The following is a 16,537-nucleotide window of genomic DNA, read 5'->3' as shown; positions in this document are numbered from 1 at the left end:
AAGCAAACAGGTGTTGTTCAGGGCAGTGTGTGAGTCCTCAGCCTGTGAGAAACCTCCAACACCCTCTGTCTTTACAGTCACCTGCAGAATCACACCTACGCAGGTGGTTCATACCCAGGATGTCAGATTGTCTCCTTCACTCCCTTGGCCTTTTCTCTTTAACCATTCAAATTGTTGCTACTAATGACCACAGAAAACACTAATCAACTGGAAATTTGGGGTTTGTAGTCAAAGAACTGGGTTTGGAATGCATTGTTAAAGGTCAGTAGAGCTGATGGTCCGGATTGGATTTTTTTTCTTAGAGTTCCTGTGCACTTCTTGCTGTTACCAACAGTAAAGAAAAGGACAGCATGCTGGCATTGTCACCTACTATGGTTGAGGAGCCAGGAAAAGGCATTTAATTTAAATATGCTCAGTATTTTCACTTATAAAAGGAGATATTACTCTAATATTCATATCAGGATTACCATAGAATTAAATAGACTCATATGTGAAGCAGTTCCATTTGGCAGCTACTTATAATAAATTCTCCAGTAGTCATTCATTCAGCAAACATTTCCAAAGCATCTACACAGCTATACATAGAGCTCATCCTTTTGATAAACCTTGATAAATAAGAATTTGCAACTTAGTAATAGACTTATATAGACAAGTATAATCTCAAACACAAAGTCCTACATTTCAAAGAAATACAAGTAAGTAATATGGTCACACAGGCAATAGAAGTTCATTGTGGAAAAGTGTATCAGGTAGCCAACTTTGCTCGGTGATACGGGAGACTACACCCAGAGTGACTGGACTCCATGTCTCAGAGGATCTCTGACAGCAGTCTTTGTAACTCTAGGCACACACAACTGCATGAACCACACTGCCTGCAGATCCAAACACAAGGTTAAATGTGTAGGGCACAAGCTTTGACTTTTAAACATAAGTTAAAGTGTTAAAGTGGGATGGACTACGGTGTTATTTTCAATCCTGAAGGAATAATTCAACTTCTCTACACATGCAAGATGAAACACACACTTACTTGGGTTTTTTTGTTTTGTTTTTGAGATTTTACTTACTTTTATTTTCTGCATACAAGTGTTTGCCTGAGTATATGTCTGTGTACCACATGAATGAGTGTCTAAAGAGGCTGGAAGAGAGTGTCAGATACCCTGGAACTTCAGTTACCAATTGTTGTGAGCTACCGTGTGGGTGCTGGGAATTGAATTCTTGTCTTCTGGAAGAGCAGCACACACACATACTCACAGAAGAGAGAAAGCAAGAGACAGAAAGAGGGAGAATAACAGTTGCTGACATTACATAAATGTCAGCTTAATAATGCTTAATGTATATGCACTTACAGTCATAGGTAACGTAAGAATGTTATAAGAATAATTAGATATGGCATGAGTGAATTGTAATAAACATTATCTCAATGTTTTAAAGTAAATTCATTTAGAAGTATCCTTAATTTAGGGAAACTAATATTATTAAAATTATCCATCAATTTCTTAGCATCTCCCAAAACAGAGAAGACCAGGCTTGGAGACCATACAATCTAGACATCCTAATTTTATTATAGGACTACACTGAACAAAATTCAAAGACAATGCAAAACAATATACCCATTAATATAACTGACTTTCTCTAAGCCGCATCATTTGCCCTATCCATTTATGTGCTCTCCACATTTATGTGCCCTTGAACATAAACAATCCCAATCCCAATCCCAAGGAGATCATGACATAAATACAAAAACAAAACTCCCAATAATAAAAATAAAACTTTCAGAACAATGTGAGAACACCTGAAGCACTTCAAATTACAATGTGTTTCTTAGGAAACAAAATGTCTTCATTTGCATTTAAAACTTTATGAAAATGAGACAAAAAGTATGGCAAAGAATATAATCAAGAAGAAAATGTTTGCACATTAGATATCTGACAAAGGACTACAATTCTGAAAATGAAAAAGATTACTCTAAGTCAACACTAACACATATACACAGAAAAATAAGGGAAAAATAACTGGTTTATCTAGGAGCCAAACCAAATGGCAAATGAATGTATGAGATGCTTAGTGTCACAAGAAATCAAGAAAGTGTCAGCAGTGGGGTTGGGGATTTAGCTCAGTGGTAGAGCGCTTGCCTAGCAAGCTCAAGACCCTGGGTTCGGTCCCCAGCTCTGAAAAAAAGAAAAGAAAAAAAAACATAATCTTTTTGGGGCTGGAGAGATGGCTCAGTGGTTAAGAGCACTGACTGCTCTTTCCGAGGTCCTGAGTTCAAATCCCAGCAACCACATGGTGGCTCACAACCATCTGTAATGATATCCGATGTCCTCATCTGGTGTGTCTGAAGAAGGCAACAGTGTACTCACATACACAGAATAAATAAATCTTAAAAAAAAAAAAGATTGCTTTAGGTTGGGGATTTAGCTCAGTGGTAGAGCGCTTGCCTAGGAAGCGCAAGGCCCTGGGTTAGGTCCCCAGCTCGAAAAAAAGAACAAAAAAAAAAAAAAAAAAAAAAGTGTCAGCAGTAAATGTCATCCTTATTAGACTGTCAAGTCTGCAAATATCAGAACTCAAGTACGGCTGAGGATATTGAGCAGTGGGGACACTAGAGGACTCATAGAAAAGATGGAAACTTACAGAATCACAATAGACAGAAGCCTGGCATTTCCATTTGAACCTTCAGAGCACAGTCACGAGCCAGCAGATCTCTTGTACGTGGAGTTCTTTATGAGTTATACAAGGAGACATACTGAAGGCTGCTTACCACAGTATCATTCTCATGCCAGATATCAAAACTATTTTCTATGTCAGTAGTTGAATAAATTAAAATTAGGAGAGAGACATAGTATGAGATAATATACAATTATGACAATGAATAAGTTGTGGGTTCGCCCGGCAGCACAGGTGAACCTTGGAAATATGATGCCAAGCAAAGCAAAATCTATCAGAAGACATATGTAACATGCAACACCTACACAGAACATCTCAGCATGCAGAACAACAACACGGTGTTTATGGATTCACCTGTGCGCATGGATAAGATAAAGACGAATACCTCTGAGGAAGAAACAGGGAACGGGAGGAGTTTGCAGGAGGGTCTCAGTGCAACTCTTGAAGACGTGGTAATTACAGATGGTCTCCAATTCATGAGGGCTTCACTTGAGATTTTCAAATTTATGCTTAAAAGCAATCAATATCCATCCAGTAAAAACTACATTTAAATGCTGCTCTTTTCCCCAGCAGGGGGAGTGAAAAAGACCCCCCTCGGGTGACTCTGGGAGGGAGCCACAGCTCTAGAAGCTCTGTGCTGGAATGCACGAGCTTCCTCTGCAGCACGCTGTTGCTAAGCTGTGATGTCAGGTAGCGTAGGTGTGTTTCATGACTCTTTTACTAGAGGCAGCTTCAACCTGAGATTGGAAAATCATCCGTGATATGAACTATTATTATATTCATACACACACACACACACACGCACGCACACAGACGCACACACACACACACACACACACACACACGTAGGTTACCATCCATACCTTTTTATATATATGTATTCCTCTTGTAAATAATCTAACAATACAGTGACCTGTTCGACCAGCCTGAAAAGTCTCCTTACTTCTGACTCCTCCAGCACTTGATACACTCTTATTCTGTGATCACTCATGAGAGTCACTTATGTACGCATCCTCACTCTGTGGCTGCGTGGGATTTCTCCTCAGGTTCTTCCCAGTGATGACCATATCTATGTATCATCTTGTGTCAGACAGTAACTACCAAAGTTTTGTACAAAAGAGGCCTTAATAAATGCTAAACTGATAAATGAATGAGCAAATTCCTGTAGCAAAAGGATAGCTCCAGTTCCAGTGAAAAACTGACCCTAGGCAATACAACTAGATAGCTTTCTCTGGAGCTAGAAAGGTGGCTCAACACTTAAGAGCACGTGACAGCCTGGATTCAATTCCCATCACCCACATGATGACCACGACCATTCATAACCCTAATTCTAGAGAATTCTACCACTTTCTTCTGACCTTCTTGAGCACCAGACACAGACACAAGACACAGACAAACACTCAAGCAACACACACATAAAGAATATAAAATTAAAACATGGAAAGCCTCTCTACCAAGTTACACTGGTATCGTGAACGTCAGACTTAAAATACAGTTTCATGTTTGCTAGGGAATGAAACCAAAGTTTCATATTGACTCCTAATCTCCTCCCAACAAAGGATTTGCTGAGGAAGTGCAAATTTTACTCCTATGGAAAGACCTCCAGTTGTTCCCATAAATTCACACAGGCATTTCCCAATTTCCTTCTCCTAGCCAGTGTCTTGTTATTGTACCTTCTTCCCCTAAATTTTTACATCATCATACCCAGTCCTTAGATTTGCTATAGGCCCTGGTGGCTGAAAAAAGAGAAAATGGGTTATTTTTGTCTATTAGTGAGTTTGTTAAATTTTCAATATCTTGTCAGACTTAATTCCTGGAGCAGTTCTATTTACACGAAAGGATTTGTGACCGACAGCATTTTGTCTTCAAGCAAAACGCTTGAAGTATCAAACTTAAAATAGGCAGGGTTAGGCTAGACAAAAGAAAATTATGGTTAAATATATAAATATAATCTCTTAATTATTCTGAAGTGTTTTCTAAACTTTAGTAATGAATATTAGAAGGAATTTTCATATTCATATTCCCCTAAATTCTTACAAATAAGAGACAGATGTCTATAGTTGCATCAGGACAGCAAACTGTGTCTTTCAGGAGATCTAGGGATAAAGAAACTTCTACTTTGGTTCTCCAGAAGTCAAATGTGGGTAAGGAGGCTGAGCAGATACATGCTCCAGGCATCAATGCCCAACTGCTGTAGCAGGAAGGCTTCTTTCTAGAATAAAAATAAGAATGTTTACCCCAGGACATCCTAATTTTTAACCACATTGAGAGGAGGGCAATTAACTCCCATGTGAGTCCTGGGGAAGCACTGAGCCCTGCAAAAGTCAGGGTGCTGCAGCCATTCAATGGTCATTCCCACAGGAACTTCCAGAGCCTGAGACACGTGACAGAGACTTAAGTGAATACACTAGTGAAAGTTAAGATTCTAGGCATTTTGGTGGCAGAGAGCTCACCTATTAGGAAAAAGTTAATAATTTAAAAAGGAAACAATTGAAATACAATTCAATATTAAAACAATACAAACAAGTAATAAATACCAGAGAGAAGAAATTCCCAATTTGGAACATTTGAACGGTTACATGGAGTAGGGTTTTAAGAATGTCTGAAAGGCAGCTAAAAATTAGTCAAAGTGGCATAGTGACAACTTGCTCTGTTGACATTCGATTTGTGCTTGAGAGGAAATGAAGGGTCTCAAATGACCTGTCATCATAAATAAAGACATTAAGAAGAGGCCAGAAAAGCTGTCAATTAGTCACTAGAGATATTTCACTTTCTGGAAGGTTACTGTCCCCTGTTCCCAAATTGAGGCCTTATCTTGGGTAGTCAAAGCCAGCGAAAGTTTTTTCAGTTTCAGATTACATAAATCAAAGACACCATTCCATTGCCAAAAGATAACTACCTTCTGAGTTCTGGCTACATCTTTGTTCAAACTATTTTAAAAGTATTCAGAACTTGGCATTTCAATCCAGCCAACTGAATATATTAATGTTAAATCTGACTCAAGAGTCAGATAAAGAATTTGTTATTAAAACACTTGCTGGAAAATGGATTTAGTGACTTTTTGATAAATATAATAACCTGCTGAAGAAATGCTGAGGGAGTACAGAATACACTGTAAACATATAAGAACTCAATTCTGACCTTTCTTAAAATTGGTCACTTTCAATTTGGAACTACAAATATAATAATTATGATCTAAATGAAATCATTATGCCTGCAAAACAAAAATTAACACTAGCTGATTGTCTATATAAATACTTTCTTGTTTAGCACTCATGAGAGCCCTGAGAAGCAGGTACTACTATTCCAATTTTGATCAGTGTAGAAACTGAAACTCAATAAAGAGACTCCTTGAGAGAAGCCCATACATACTCTTGACTACTTCCTTTCTAAGACATGACACCATGTGTTTAATATATGTTAACTGTTCACATAGTCAAGAAATACATGCTTGACCAGGATTAGATCAAATACCTATTTTAGCTCAAACCATTTCTTTTTTCCATGGCAAGGGCTTGTAAATGTTTCTCAAAATGTGGGCCATATGGTCTCTGTTACAAGGACTCAACTCTGATATTGCAATCCAAATGAAACCATAGACAATACACAGGGTTGTGTTACAATGAAACTATATTTAGACAACCAGGTTGGCTTTGCAGTCTGTCAACCACAGTAAACTGTTAGTAAAATGACACAAACAAACAACAGCGAAAGATACAAAGTCACACATTGGTATTTGCATCTCATTGTTTCACTGAGGAGGACCAGCAATTGGGACTTGAGATGCTAAGGCTTGGTCATGGTTGGATCACTGAGATTCACTAATGGAAAAGAGAAAACCAAGACATGACTGGCTTTTTCTTTAAAAAGCCAGTCTACAAAAACACCATAAGCTTATGCTCTAAGATCAAGAATCGACAAATGGGATCTCATAAAACTGCAAAGCTTCTGTAAGGCAAAGGACACTGTGGTTTAGGACAAAACGGCAACCAACAGATTGGGAAAAGATCTTTACCAATCCTACAACAGATAGAGGGCTTATATCCAAAATATACAAAGAACTGAAGAAGTTAGACAGCAGGGAGGTAAATAACCCTATTAAAAAATGGGGTTCAGAGCTAAACAGAGAATTCACAGCTGAGGAATGCCGAATGGCTGAGAAACACCTAAAGAAATGTTCAACATCGTTAGTCATAAGGGAAATGCAAATCAAAACAACCCTGAGATTTCACCTCACACCAGTGAGAATGGCTAAGATCAAAAACTCAGGTGACAGCAAATGCTGGCGAGGATGTGGAGAAAGGGGAACACTCCTCCATTGTTGGTGGGGTTGCAGACTGCTGCAACCATTCTGGAAATCAGTCTGGAGGTTCCTCAGAAAATTGGACATTGAACTGCCTGAGGATCCAGCTATACCTCTCCTGGGCATATACCCAAAAGATGCCCCAACATATAAAAAAGACACGTGCTCCACTATGTTCATCATGTAGCCTTATTTATAATAGCCAGAAGCTGGAAAGAACCCAGATGCCCTTCAACAGAGGAATGGATACAGAAAATGTGGTACATCTACACAATGGAATATTACTCAGCTATCAAAAACAATGACTTTGTGAAATTCAGTAGGCAAATGGTTGGAACTGGAAACTATCATCCTGAGTGAGCTAACCCAATCACAGAAAGACATACATGGTATGTACTCATTGATAAGTGGCTATTAGCCCAAATGCTTGAATTACCCTAGATGCCTAGAACAAATGAAACTCAAGACGGATGATCAAAATGTGAATGCAGATCGCTCATGAGAGACACAGCCAGAATACAGCAAATACAGAGGCGTATGCCAGCAGGAAACCACTGAACTGAGAACAGGACCCCTTGTTGAAGGAATCAGAGAAAGAACTGGAAGAGCTTGAAGGAGCTCGAGACCCCATATGTACAGCAATGCCAACCAACCAGAGTTTCCAGGACTAAGCCACTACCCAAAGACTATACATGGACTGACCCTGGACTCTGACCTCGTAGGGTTGCAATGAATATCCTAGTAAGAGCACCAGTGGAAGGGGAAGCCCTGGGTCCTGCTAAGACTGAACCCCAGTGAACTAGACTGTTGGGGAGAGGGCAGCAATGGGGGAGGGGTGGGAGGGGAACACCCATAAGGAAGGGAGGGGGGGGGATGTTTGCCCGAAACCGGAAAGGGAATAACATTCAAATGTATATAAGAAATACTCAAGTTAATAAAAAAAAAAAAAAAAAAAAAAAGCCAGTCTAGTTGGCTAGACTGAAGTCAGACCTCACAGAGCAGGTTTCTAAGTCTTCACTGAAATAGAAAAACTGTTGTTCACCATTCTATAACTGTTGTTCACCATGTCTCGGTAATGATGGTCCCCTGTGATAACCCAGTCTCTGAAGTAGAAAACCAGGGCCTCAGATGACTTATCTAAGCCAAGTTCCATAATGACATTATTTAGCTATTCTTTGTTAAAAAGGGATGCATATTCCTTGTTTAAAAGGCTGTATATTTATTTTTAAAAGGTATTTTACTGCTTGTGTGGGGGGAGTAGAGGATGTGGAGGTCATAGGTCAATCTGAGATATCCTCCTTGACTACTCTTCACCTTATTTTTGAAGACAAAGCCTCTCACTGAACCTGGAGCTCACCAATTCAGTCAGACTAGTAGGTCAGCAGGCCCCAGGGAATTTCCTGTCCATATTGCCAGCAATGAGACTATGGCCATGGGCTGTCTCACCCAGCTTTTTACATGTGTGGTGAGGAGAGGATATCAGGCCCTCATTCTTGAAGGCCAAGTACTTTACCAACTGAGCCATCTTCCCAGACTCTGAAAGGGAGGGAGGGAGGGAGGGAGGGAGAGATAAAAGTCCTCTATATACTGGCAGCTAGATGGATAATTTATTAGCACAACGACCATGAGTAGGATTTGGAATGAGGGTTTAGAATGAGATCCATAAGGGCAAGATCCAAAAGAACGATGAGGTGATGACCAAGAATAACAACGAAAATAACAAATAGTAATTAAAGTCAACGAATCAAAAATTATAAAGGTGGTGCTGGAAATATGGCTCAAGTGGCTGAAAGCACTTGCTGTTCTCGCAGAGGACCTGGGTTTGGTTCCTAGCACTCACATCAAGTGGCTCGCAGCCTCCAGCTTTAGAGGATATGACACCCAGCCTTCCCTGGGCTCCTCAGACACTCGTACACATGTAGTATACACACACATACTCGGGGATACCGAAATACACCTAAAATTAAATGTATTTTGAGGAAAATCATAGAGGTGACTCTTCTAAGTGGAGTAGATCAGTGTCCCATTCTCCTGTTTCCATTAGAAGTAGCACAAAAAGCGAAGATCTAGGCTTTCTACATTTAAAAAGAGGTGTCAGAAATAAGAAAAGTAAGAGTATGGCAGGAATGCTCTGTCTCTTTTCAAAATTCGAGGCCAAGTTCTCCCTTATCAATTATTTCTGTTTTTATTCTCTTTCTAAGGATTTTACAGAACTAAAAATGTTTGCATGTGTGAAAATGCTAAGTAAAGCAATTGGCTCTATGAAAATGCAGGCGATGTTGAAATATTCTCATTATGTTGATCAACTGATCTACTGATATGTTGAAAAGAAAATTTTGGCATTCAACCTTCCTAATAAGACTTTAAGTTCCTAGAAGGCAGCTGTTCCATAATCCAATTTACACTGTTGTTAAGAACAGGGCTCCTCAAAAAACCCTTTGAACTGAGTTGAAATTGACCCGGGCAAACAGAGTGCACTTATTAAAAGGTTATTAAATGAATGATAAAAGAATAAACAATAGGTACCCAGATGTACATTTGTCCTGATTTTTCCCAGTGAGCTGCCTTTTGTGTTTTTTCTTGTAGGTGTAACATACAGTGCCCAACAAATGCCCTCTTCGTGGACCCTAATACCTCTCCATAGTATCAAAGGCTGGAGAGCAGCCTCATGCTGTCAGCTACGGGCATTTTTTCAGTTGCTCACTCCAAGAATGAACCAGTAGAGCCAGAAGGAAAGATGGAGCCAACAGAGAAAGCAGAAAGGCAGAAAAATAAACTTTTTAAAGACCTGGAAATCTGTGAAAGGGAGAGAGAAAGAAGGAGGGAAGGGAGATCCTGAGAGGAAGAGAGACCCCACCCCTCCCAGAAGTCAGGGGCAGCTCTTAGGAGATTGCTAAGCCTTAGTTTTACAATGTGTGCGCTCCCAGAACATGGCCGGCGATGCAAAAGCCAGGCAGACCAAACAGAAATAACTCAGAAAAACTGAGAAACGCACAGCGAAACACAATCAGATCAGCTATTGAGCAGTCCTCAAAGAACACAAAGGAGCACACATTCTCTCAGCTCCACACGGGTGCCCTCCACGCTTGTCTTACACCAGTGCTCTTCTTCCTTGACTGTACATCTTGAAACAAACAAAACCCCCATTTCCTAGCAAGAATCATTTAAGAAACTTGTTGTCTAGGTTCCTATATTAGGAGAAGAAGAAAACAGACATATTCCAAGGCACTACTGTCATTTATCCTTAGTCTAAAATGGACATTAGAACTTGGAGCAAGCCACAGGCTTGTTTTATTTTTAATGGAATGCAATTACTTAAAAGCCAATACAAAGCCACACTTAAGCTCTTTCAGAATGCTTCTAGATTGAACTTTGCTTTCACAGCATTTTTTTTTACAGAACCTTTGACAGAAATTGGCATTAACATAATATTGGCTATTTTCCCCATTCCTTCATTTTAAAAGTGCAAAGTCCTTTGGAAGAAGATGTAAAATGACGAAAGTGGCTAATAAATGCACGATCACAAATGCAAAATATTCTAAGAACATACTTTTTAAACTTTCATAATCTGACCAGTTATGTTGATCACTAATCAGTTTATATTCTTGTCAGATCACATAGAAAAGCCATATTATAGTATCATTCAATAAGAACATGCTTAACGATACAGAATTAACGATAAGTTTATTTGCCATATAGTAACTTTATTTGATACAAATGTTTTGTTTCCTCTTTTTCAACAGATCCCAAGGCATACTACCTTTAATTTTTTTCCTAACAAATGTGATAGCACTAAAGGACTGCCTATCTACCTAGTCCATTTTTCTGTTTGAAATTGTTAATACATTCCCCCTTGTTTTTGATCATGAATGAATTTTTAAAAGACCTCCCAACTCTTTCTTTTGAAGAGGGAGGTGGAGGGAAAAAAAAAGACCTTAGGCTACCAAAAGAGCAGTCACTGATCTTTCCGTTAAATAAACTGAACTAGAGCTGGTTCTTCATGATTCATGTCTTAGAAAGTGTAGAAGTCTCACTGAAGAACTGGGCACAGAAGCTGCTCCAGTGTTCACAGATACCTGACTTTACAAGTTTTTGTGAAAGAGCTCGCCTGTAGATGAGCATTACTCCACCATTTACGAGGGTTGTTTGTCAAGACAAAAAATAAGGCGCCTCCTCCCCACAAATTAAAGAATCAAGTTACAATCCATTATTTCATTTCTGATTGTTTTTCTTGGTAATAAGTGGGAAAGTGGATACTGGATAAAAGTCTTCACGGAGCTAAAAAGACTCGACATTAAAGGCTCCAATTAGCTATAAATCAGTTGTCTTTCCTACTGGGGTAGAACAAGAGAGAGAAGAGAGGGGGTGGCTAGAGAAAAGCAGAATTGGAGGAGCTTCCAAATGAAATTCTGAAAAAAGATATCTACTGCAGACTTTCAGGGGCTGTTAGGATAATCTGATCAAACGTGTAAAACAAACCCTCCGGAATCACGTGTGGATCTTGCCTCTTAAGATCTCTAAAGCGCATCTGAAGAGGTTAGGGACCCTCATAAAACAAAACTTTTATGTGCATGCTTTCCTGGCTTGTTCCTAAACCCGGAGATGTGCCACACACTGGCACTATTGTTATGCAAACAATGCCTAAAGGGCTATAACCATTAACGACCTCTCATTAAAATGGCTTTCAAAAATTTGTCACACCATCTAAAAGCTAACAGGTACATTAACTCCACCTAAATCCACATTCAAAAAGACGAATCCTACCGATCCTTATTCTGAAACTCAATGCAACAAAAATTAAGAAACGACGTTTTTGCATTTCTCTTTCGACGTTAACAGTTGTCAGATGCGAGCAACTTAACTTCTCTACATTTCGCGTATCGTCTAATGCCCGCGGTGGAACACTTATCAGCTGTATCTTGTGCGTGCGCTGCATTTAACTGGCAAAAGTTTGCGGTGGGAATGAAAATCAAACAAGAGTATTCTAAAATAAACTCTCAGGAAGTGTGGCTTTAAAGGCTACACTCGCCTTTTGCTATTACATTCAATCCCCTTGTGTATGTATTTCACAAATTTCCCTCGTGGATATTTTTTTCCCCTGAGAACGGTGGTGGTGGAGGATCAATTTACATGGGGCAGCGGGCGTGTATTGCTTTTTAATGCAGTTTAACGACAATAATTCGTGCTTGACAAACTAAGATGTCAGAATTCGTTAGGAAAAAATCATTAGGCTTATCAGTGCAAAAGTGAGCTCCCTAATTTGTGTGAATTCGGTTGTTTTCCCTTTTTCTAAAATGTCCATTGCCTACAAAATCCGGAGGAAATCCTGACTTAGACCTATTGCGTCTCCGCCAGGTCTCCGCGAAGTCTGTGGGACTCGGGTCCTGACAACCCTTCAGCGACTGGGCTCTGAGGGAAGCTAACCCCGCGCGGTCGCACAGCTCTGGGTCCGAAGGACCGCTGGGCGACACTGGACCGCAACGCCAACCTGGCGGGGAACCCTGGTCTGCTCTGAGACCGAGGGACCGGGAGAACTGCACCCCGGTATGCGCTGAGGAAGCCCAGAGGAACACCCCCCGCCAGCCGGAGCCAGGACTGCTCTGAGGGGACCTGGGGGACCCCAGAGCAAAACTCCATTTGCTCTGATAAAACTGGGGAATCTCAGAACCGGACCCCGGTCTGCTCTGAGATCTAAGGGACCCCAGAATTAAGCCTCGTTCTGCTCTAGGGACATCTAGGGGACCTCAGGACTGGACCCTAGCCGGCTCTAAGGAGTCGTAGGGATCCCCAGAACCAGACCCAGGTCTGCTCTGAGAAATCCCACCTCCCCAGGCAGTCCCCAAGGTCCGCCGGCGGCGGCGGACCCCGCACTGCCTTCTGGTTGGGACCGGTTCCCCAGACTCTCCCCAAGCCAGGGAGGAACTTCAGAAGCCCGCATCGCGGTCCCCGCGGAGGCGCGGGGATGACAGGCGACCTCCGGGACCCGGTCACCGAAGAGATCTAGAGGACGCTTCTAGGCAGCGTCCGCAGGACGGCTTTACCTTGGTGTACTTGATCTCGAGGTTGGGCGTGGGTGACGGCAGGAGCTGCAGCGAGGCCATGAGCGCGGCGGGGTCGGCCTTCACCTCGCCGGGCATGGCGATCTCGCTGGAAGTCATGGGCGGCCGCGGGTGGGTGTGCGCGGGGCGCTGCGCGGCCGGGGCGCGCTCGCTGTATATAGGCAGGTGTCAAGCGGGGGGCGCTTCTTATTGGACGTGCGGCCCACAGGCGCGGGGGGCCGGCCCATGAGGACATTTGCATACGGCCGCGCGCGGCGCCCGCACGGTCAAGTCCGCGGCCCACGCTCCCGCGGGCGCCCCCGTGGGCCTCGACGGCTGGAGCGCGGCCTCGGCCGGACCGCGCTGGCTGATGGCCGCCCCGCGAGCCTTAGCGCTGGCCGACCCGGAGGAGAGGCGCCCGAGCTCCGGCCCCGCCGAGCTTTGCGCCCTTCCGCTCGCTCTCCTCCAATCCCCGGGGTCCGGAGCAGCCCGAGAGAGCCTTCGCCCAGGCTTTCACGTGGCGCGAAGGGCGCGTGGCCGCTGGTGGGGTAATAGATGCTCCCCACACTCCGGAGGAGAACCTTCTGGAACCGCCGACGCCGCGCTGGCCCCCGCCAGCCTTCTCAGCCCAACTGCTGCCCTCTGCCGGCCCCGCGGCCTAGCTGTGCCTGAGGCCGTGGGCTTCTCTGCCCTGGGTTAGGTAGTTAGTTCCAGTCCTTGATGTTCTCCTCCCCGCCCTTTCTTTTCCTGATCCCAACCACACCATAAACACTCGGGATTGTCTGTTGCTCTTCAGGGCATCCTGTCAGACCTCCGGGTTGAGCTTCCATCTCCATTCCCTTCTCGTCCTACAAGCAGCCTTACAGTTAAGTAAAGATGGGCGCTGATCAGGAACCTAAGACAGTTCCCTCCACTTAGCGTGGGAGCGTCACTGGACTAATGTCAGGGCCCCATGTAGACGGCTCCTTATAAGGCTTTCCGCCTCGATCCCTGTGAAAGCCTCACGGTTTTACCCACAGATTCCACCCGTTTTTCTGTGGAAGACTGAACTCCCAAGCAACTGCTTCATTCTTACCTTCATTTTCAGAACTCCTTGACTCAGAATCATTTCTTTGCATGTTGTTTACGACAAAATGCTTACTATAGATGTGGCCATTAATTAAAATTTCCTAACGATTGGTGCTTAAATTCTATGCAGACAGAATGCTGTTGTCTTAATTGAGTTTGTGAGACAGTTTCAGGCTCTGAGAATTCAGAGTATCTGCCTAAAGTGATCCGAGTGGGCTGCATCGTAGAGCAACAATAGAGCTTAATTTGAGCAGCTGAGAGATTTCCATTCACAGGGAACATTTATGGCCGAAGAGTATGTCATAATAACCGAATATACTCCCAAGAATCGCTCTTATTTAATCAGTAGAAGACCAGATACTGAGAATAAGAACTTGGTGGGGAGGTAGCTGTGTCGGTAGAGTGCTTGCCTAGAATGCTGGATTCAGTTGCCAGCACCACACAGAACTGGGGTAGTGATGCATGCCTATAATTCCAGCACCCCACCGGGGAGGTGGAGACAAAAGGGTTAGAAGTTCATCCTCCCTTATAGGATCCTCACAAATGCGCGCGTGTGCATTTGTGTGTTTGCCGTGGGGCGGGGGATGATCTCAGGATTTGGCCAAGGAAGAGCAAAAGCCCCAGAAAATAGTTTTTGTTGCTGTTCTTCGACTTGTTATTGTAGTTTTTGTTTGGAGTGTTTTATTTTTGTTGTTCGTTTGTTTTGTTCAGAGGTATTTTCCCCATCTTCCAAGCAGGGCACAATGCTGGAGGTCACTTTAAAACTAGATGAATCTGGCCTTGCTCCCGGGTAAGCTCAGAACCTTTCCTATAGATCTATAGGATCACTGACTGTAGGAGGGTCAGCTCTCAGAAGTGGAGCAAGGACCTTGGTGCTCCACCTAAAGCCGAGGCTGAGTAACTAGGGAAGCTGACCTTTGCCCTGCTTGTAGCTAGAGAAGTGAAACTTCACTGGTAGAGGTAGAAAAACTGCAGCAGAGTCTGCAAAGGCACCTGAACCCCTAGAGCTGTGCAAGAATGTTCCAGGGAGCATCGGATGCAACCGGGGGAGCAGCACACAGGCGGGTAAGGCAGTTAACTCCAGCTTGTGGGAGCCTCAGTGCTTCTGGGGATCTTAATGATGGAAGTACTGAAAAACCATTAGAAGTCTTTGAGGAAGAACGCAAACGGGGAAATTTGTGTTGTGTCGGAGGGCTGGAAATGGTCTGGAAGGATTGGCTAAAAGCATAAGCCGAAAGTTTGCCCTTTTGACCCCTCTCTTACTTGCTAACTGCAATTTGAAAGACCAGTCAGTATGCATGGATCATTGTCAACATTTGGTGCAGGTAAATTGAGTTCTATCTTGGGAGTTAAGGGTGTGTATTTTGACTTAGCATCTCTGGACATCTCCTAGGTCATGCTCAATGACAGCTGGTTTGGATGGTTCCCTCGTGGCCCCTTTCCCTTAACACTTTGCAATTAGACAGTGAAGTGATAGCACAGGACCTGAGTCTTCTATTTCCCATCTGCCTTTCTCGGTCCCTAAAACAACACTAGGCACTGTAAAGCATTCCTATTGGCTGTTCCAAGACGAAAGTATTGTAGCTGTCCACTCCCACAGTGGACAGACCTTCTGACCTTCTCCAAGTAGAGAGCACTTTTTTTTTTTTTGAAGCTGTAAGCTTCCTTACTTGTCCCATCGTTTGCTATGCATGTTTACGTTCAAGCATTTGTAAGATGCTTTCCTCCATAGGAAAACCGTCTGCATCTTAAACTCCAGATTATATCCTCCTTTGGACCAACAGCTTCGCTTCAAGATGGGAACAAAATGTAGCAGGGAACAGAGTGTTGCAGCCATAATACTTCTTCAGTCTGCTTGTTGTAGACTCCCAGCACTTACGTTCCTCTGTGCTGAAGACCCTCTCCATGTCTCTCCTCGATGTTTTCTTTCGTTTGTCCTTTTTCTTTATTATCTTGTTTTGTCACTGTCTCATTTCCTCCGTAGAACGTATAATTTTGGAAATGATCTTCCTATTTCTAAGTTTTGGTCTTTGCCCCTGATTTAGTTACAACGTCTTTTTCCCACCCTTACAACGTTCCTCCTCCCCACCCCACCCCAACCTGTAATTATTTATTGTTTTGAATACATCTCATTTGAAACCCCCTGCATCAGGTAACCTAAGCTACAGAATGCTCTGTTTCCTTGTGAAAACAATTTATTAGGCCCAGTGGAGCCAATATCCTGGAGTTGTAGAGGAGAAAAATAAATTCTTGCCTCATATTTCCTCACCTGAAACATAGAACACAATGCTGTAATTTCAAGGCCTGGGTTTTATGTGAAGGTTGTCTTTAAGGGATACAACCCTAACAATTTGGGCTGCATATTTTAAGAGTATGCAAGTATTTATTAAGAAATGCGCTTTCTAAATCAACAAATGAACCTGAATGGGACATAAAGATTTCTCTCCAGGAAGGTACCTTTGTT

The 16,537-nt window shown here is 42.7% G+C and overlaps 1 protein-coding gene across 1 annotated transcript in view; it reads right to left on the bottom strand.

Moving 5' to 3' along the window:
• Positions 1-13,142, bottom strand: part of Aldh1a2 (aldehyde dehydrogenase 1 family member A2) — an 80,114-nt gene extending 66,972 nt beyond the window's left edge. Inside the window, exon 1 of the mRNA XM_032909495.1 lies at positions 13,009-13,142. Coding sequence (XP_032765386.1) covers positions 13,009-13,125 — 117 coding nt within the window. The 5' untranslated portion in view covers positions 13,126-13,142. The remainder of the gene's footprint in view (positions 1-13,008) is intronic.
• Between the last annotated feature and the right edge of the window lie 3,395 nt (positions 13,143-16,537).

The sequence above is a fragment of the Rattus rattus genome, chromosome 8 (genome assembly GCF_011064425.1).
Source record: "Rattus rattus isolate New Zealand chromosome 8, Rrattus_CSIRO_v1, whole genome shotgun sequence".
Taxonomy (NCBI): domain Eukaryota; kingdom Metazoa; phylum Chordata; class Mammalia; order Rodentia; family Muridae; genus Rattus; species Rattus rattus.
Note: the sequence above shows the minus strand (reverse complement) of the source record. Positions and strands in the feature narration are given on the sequence as shown.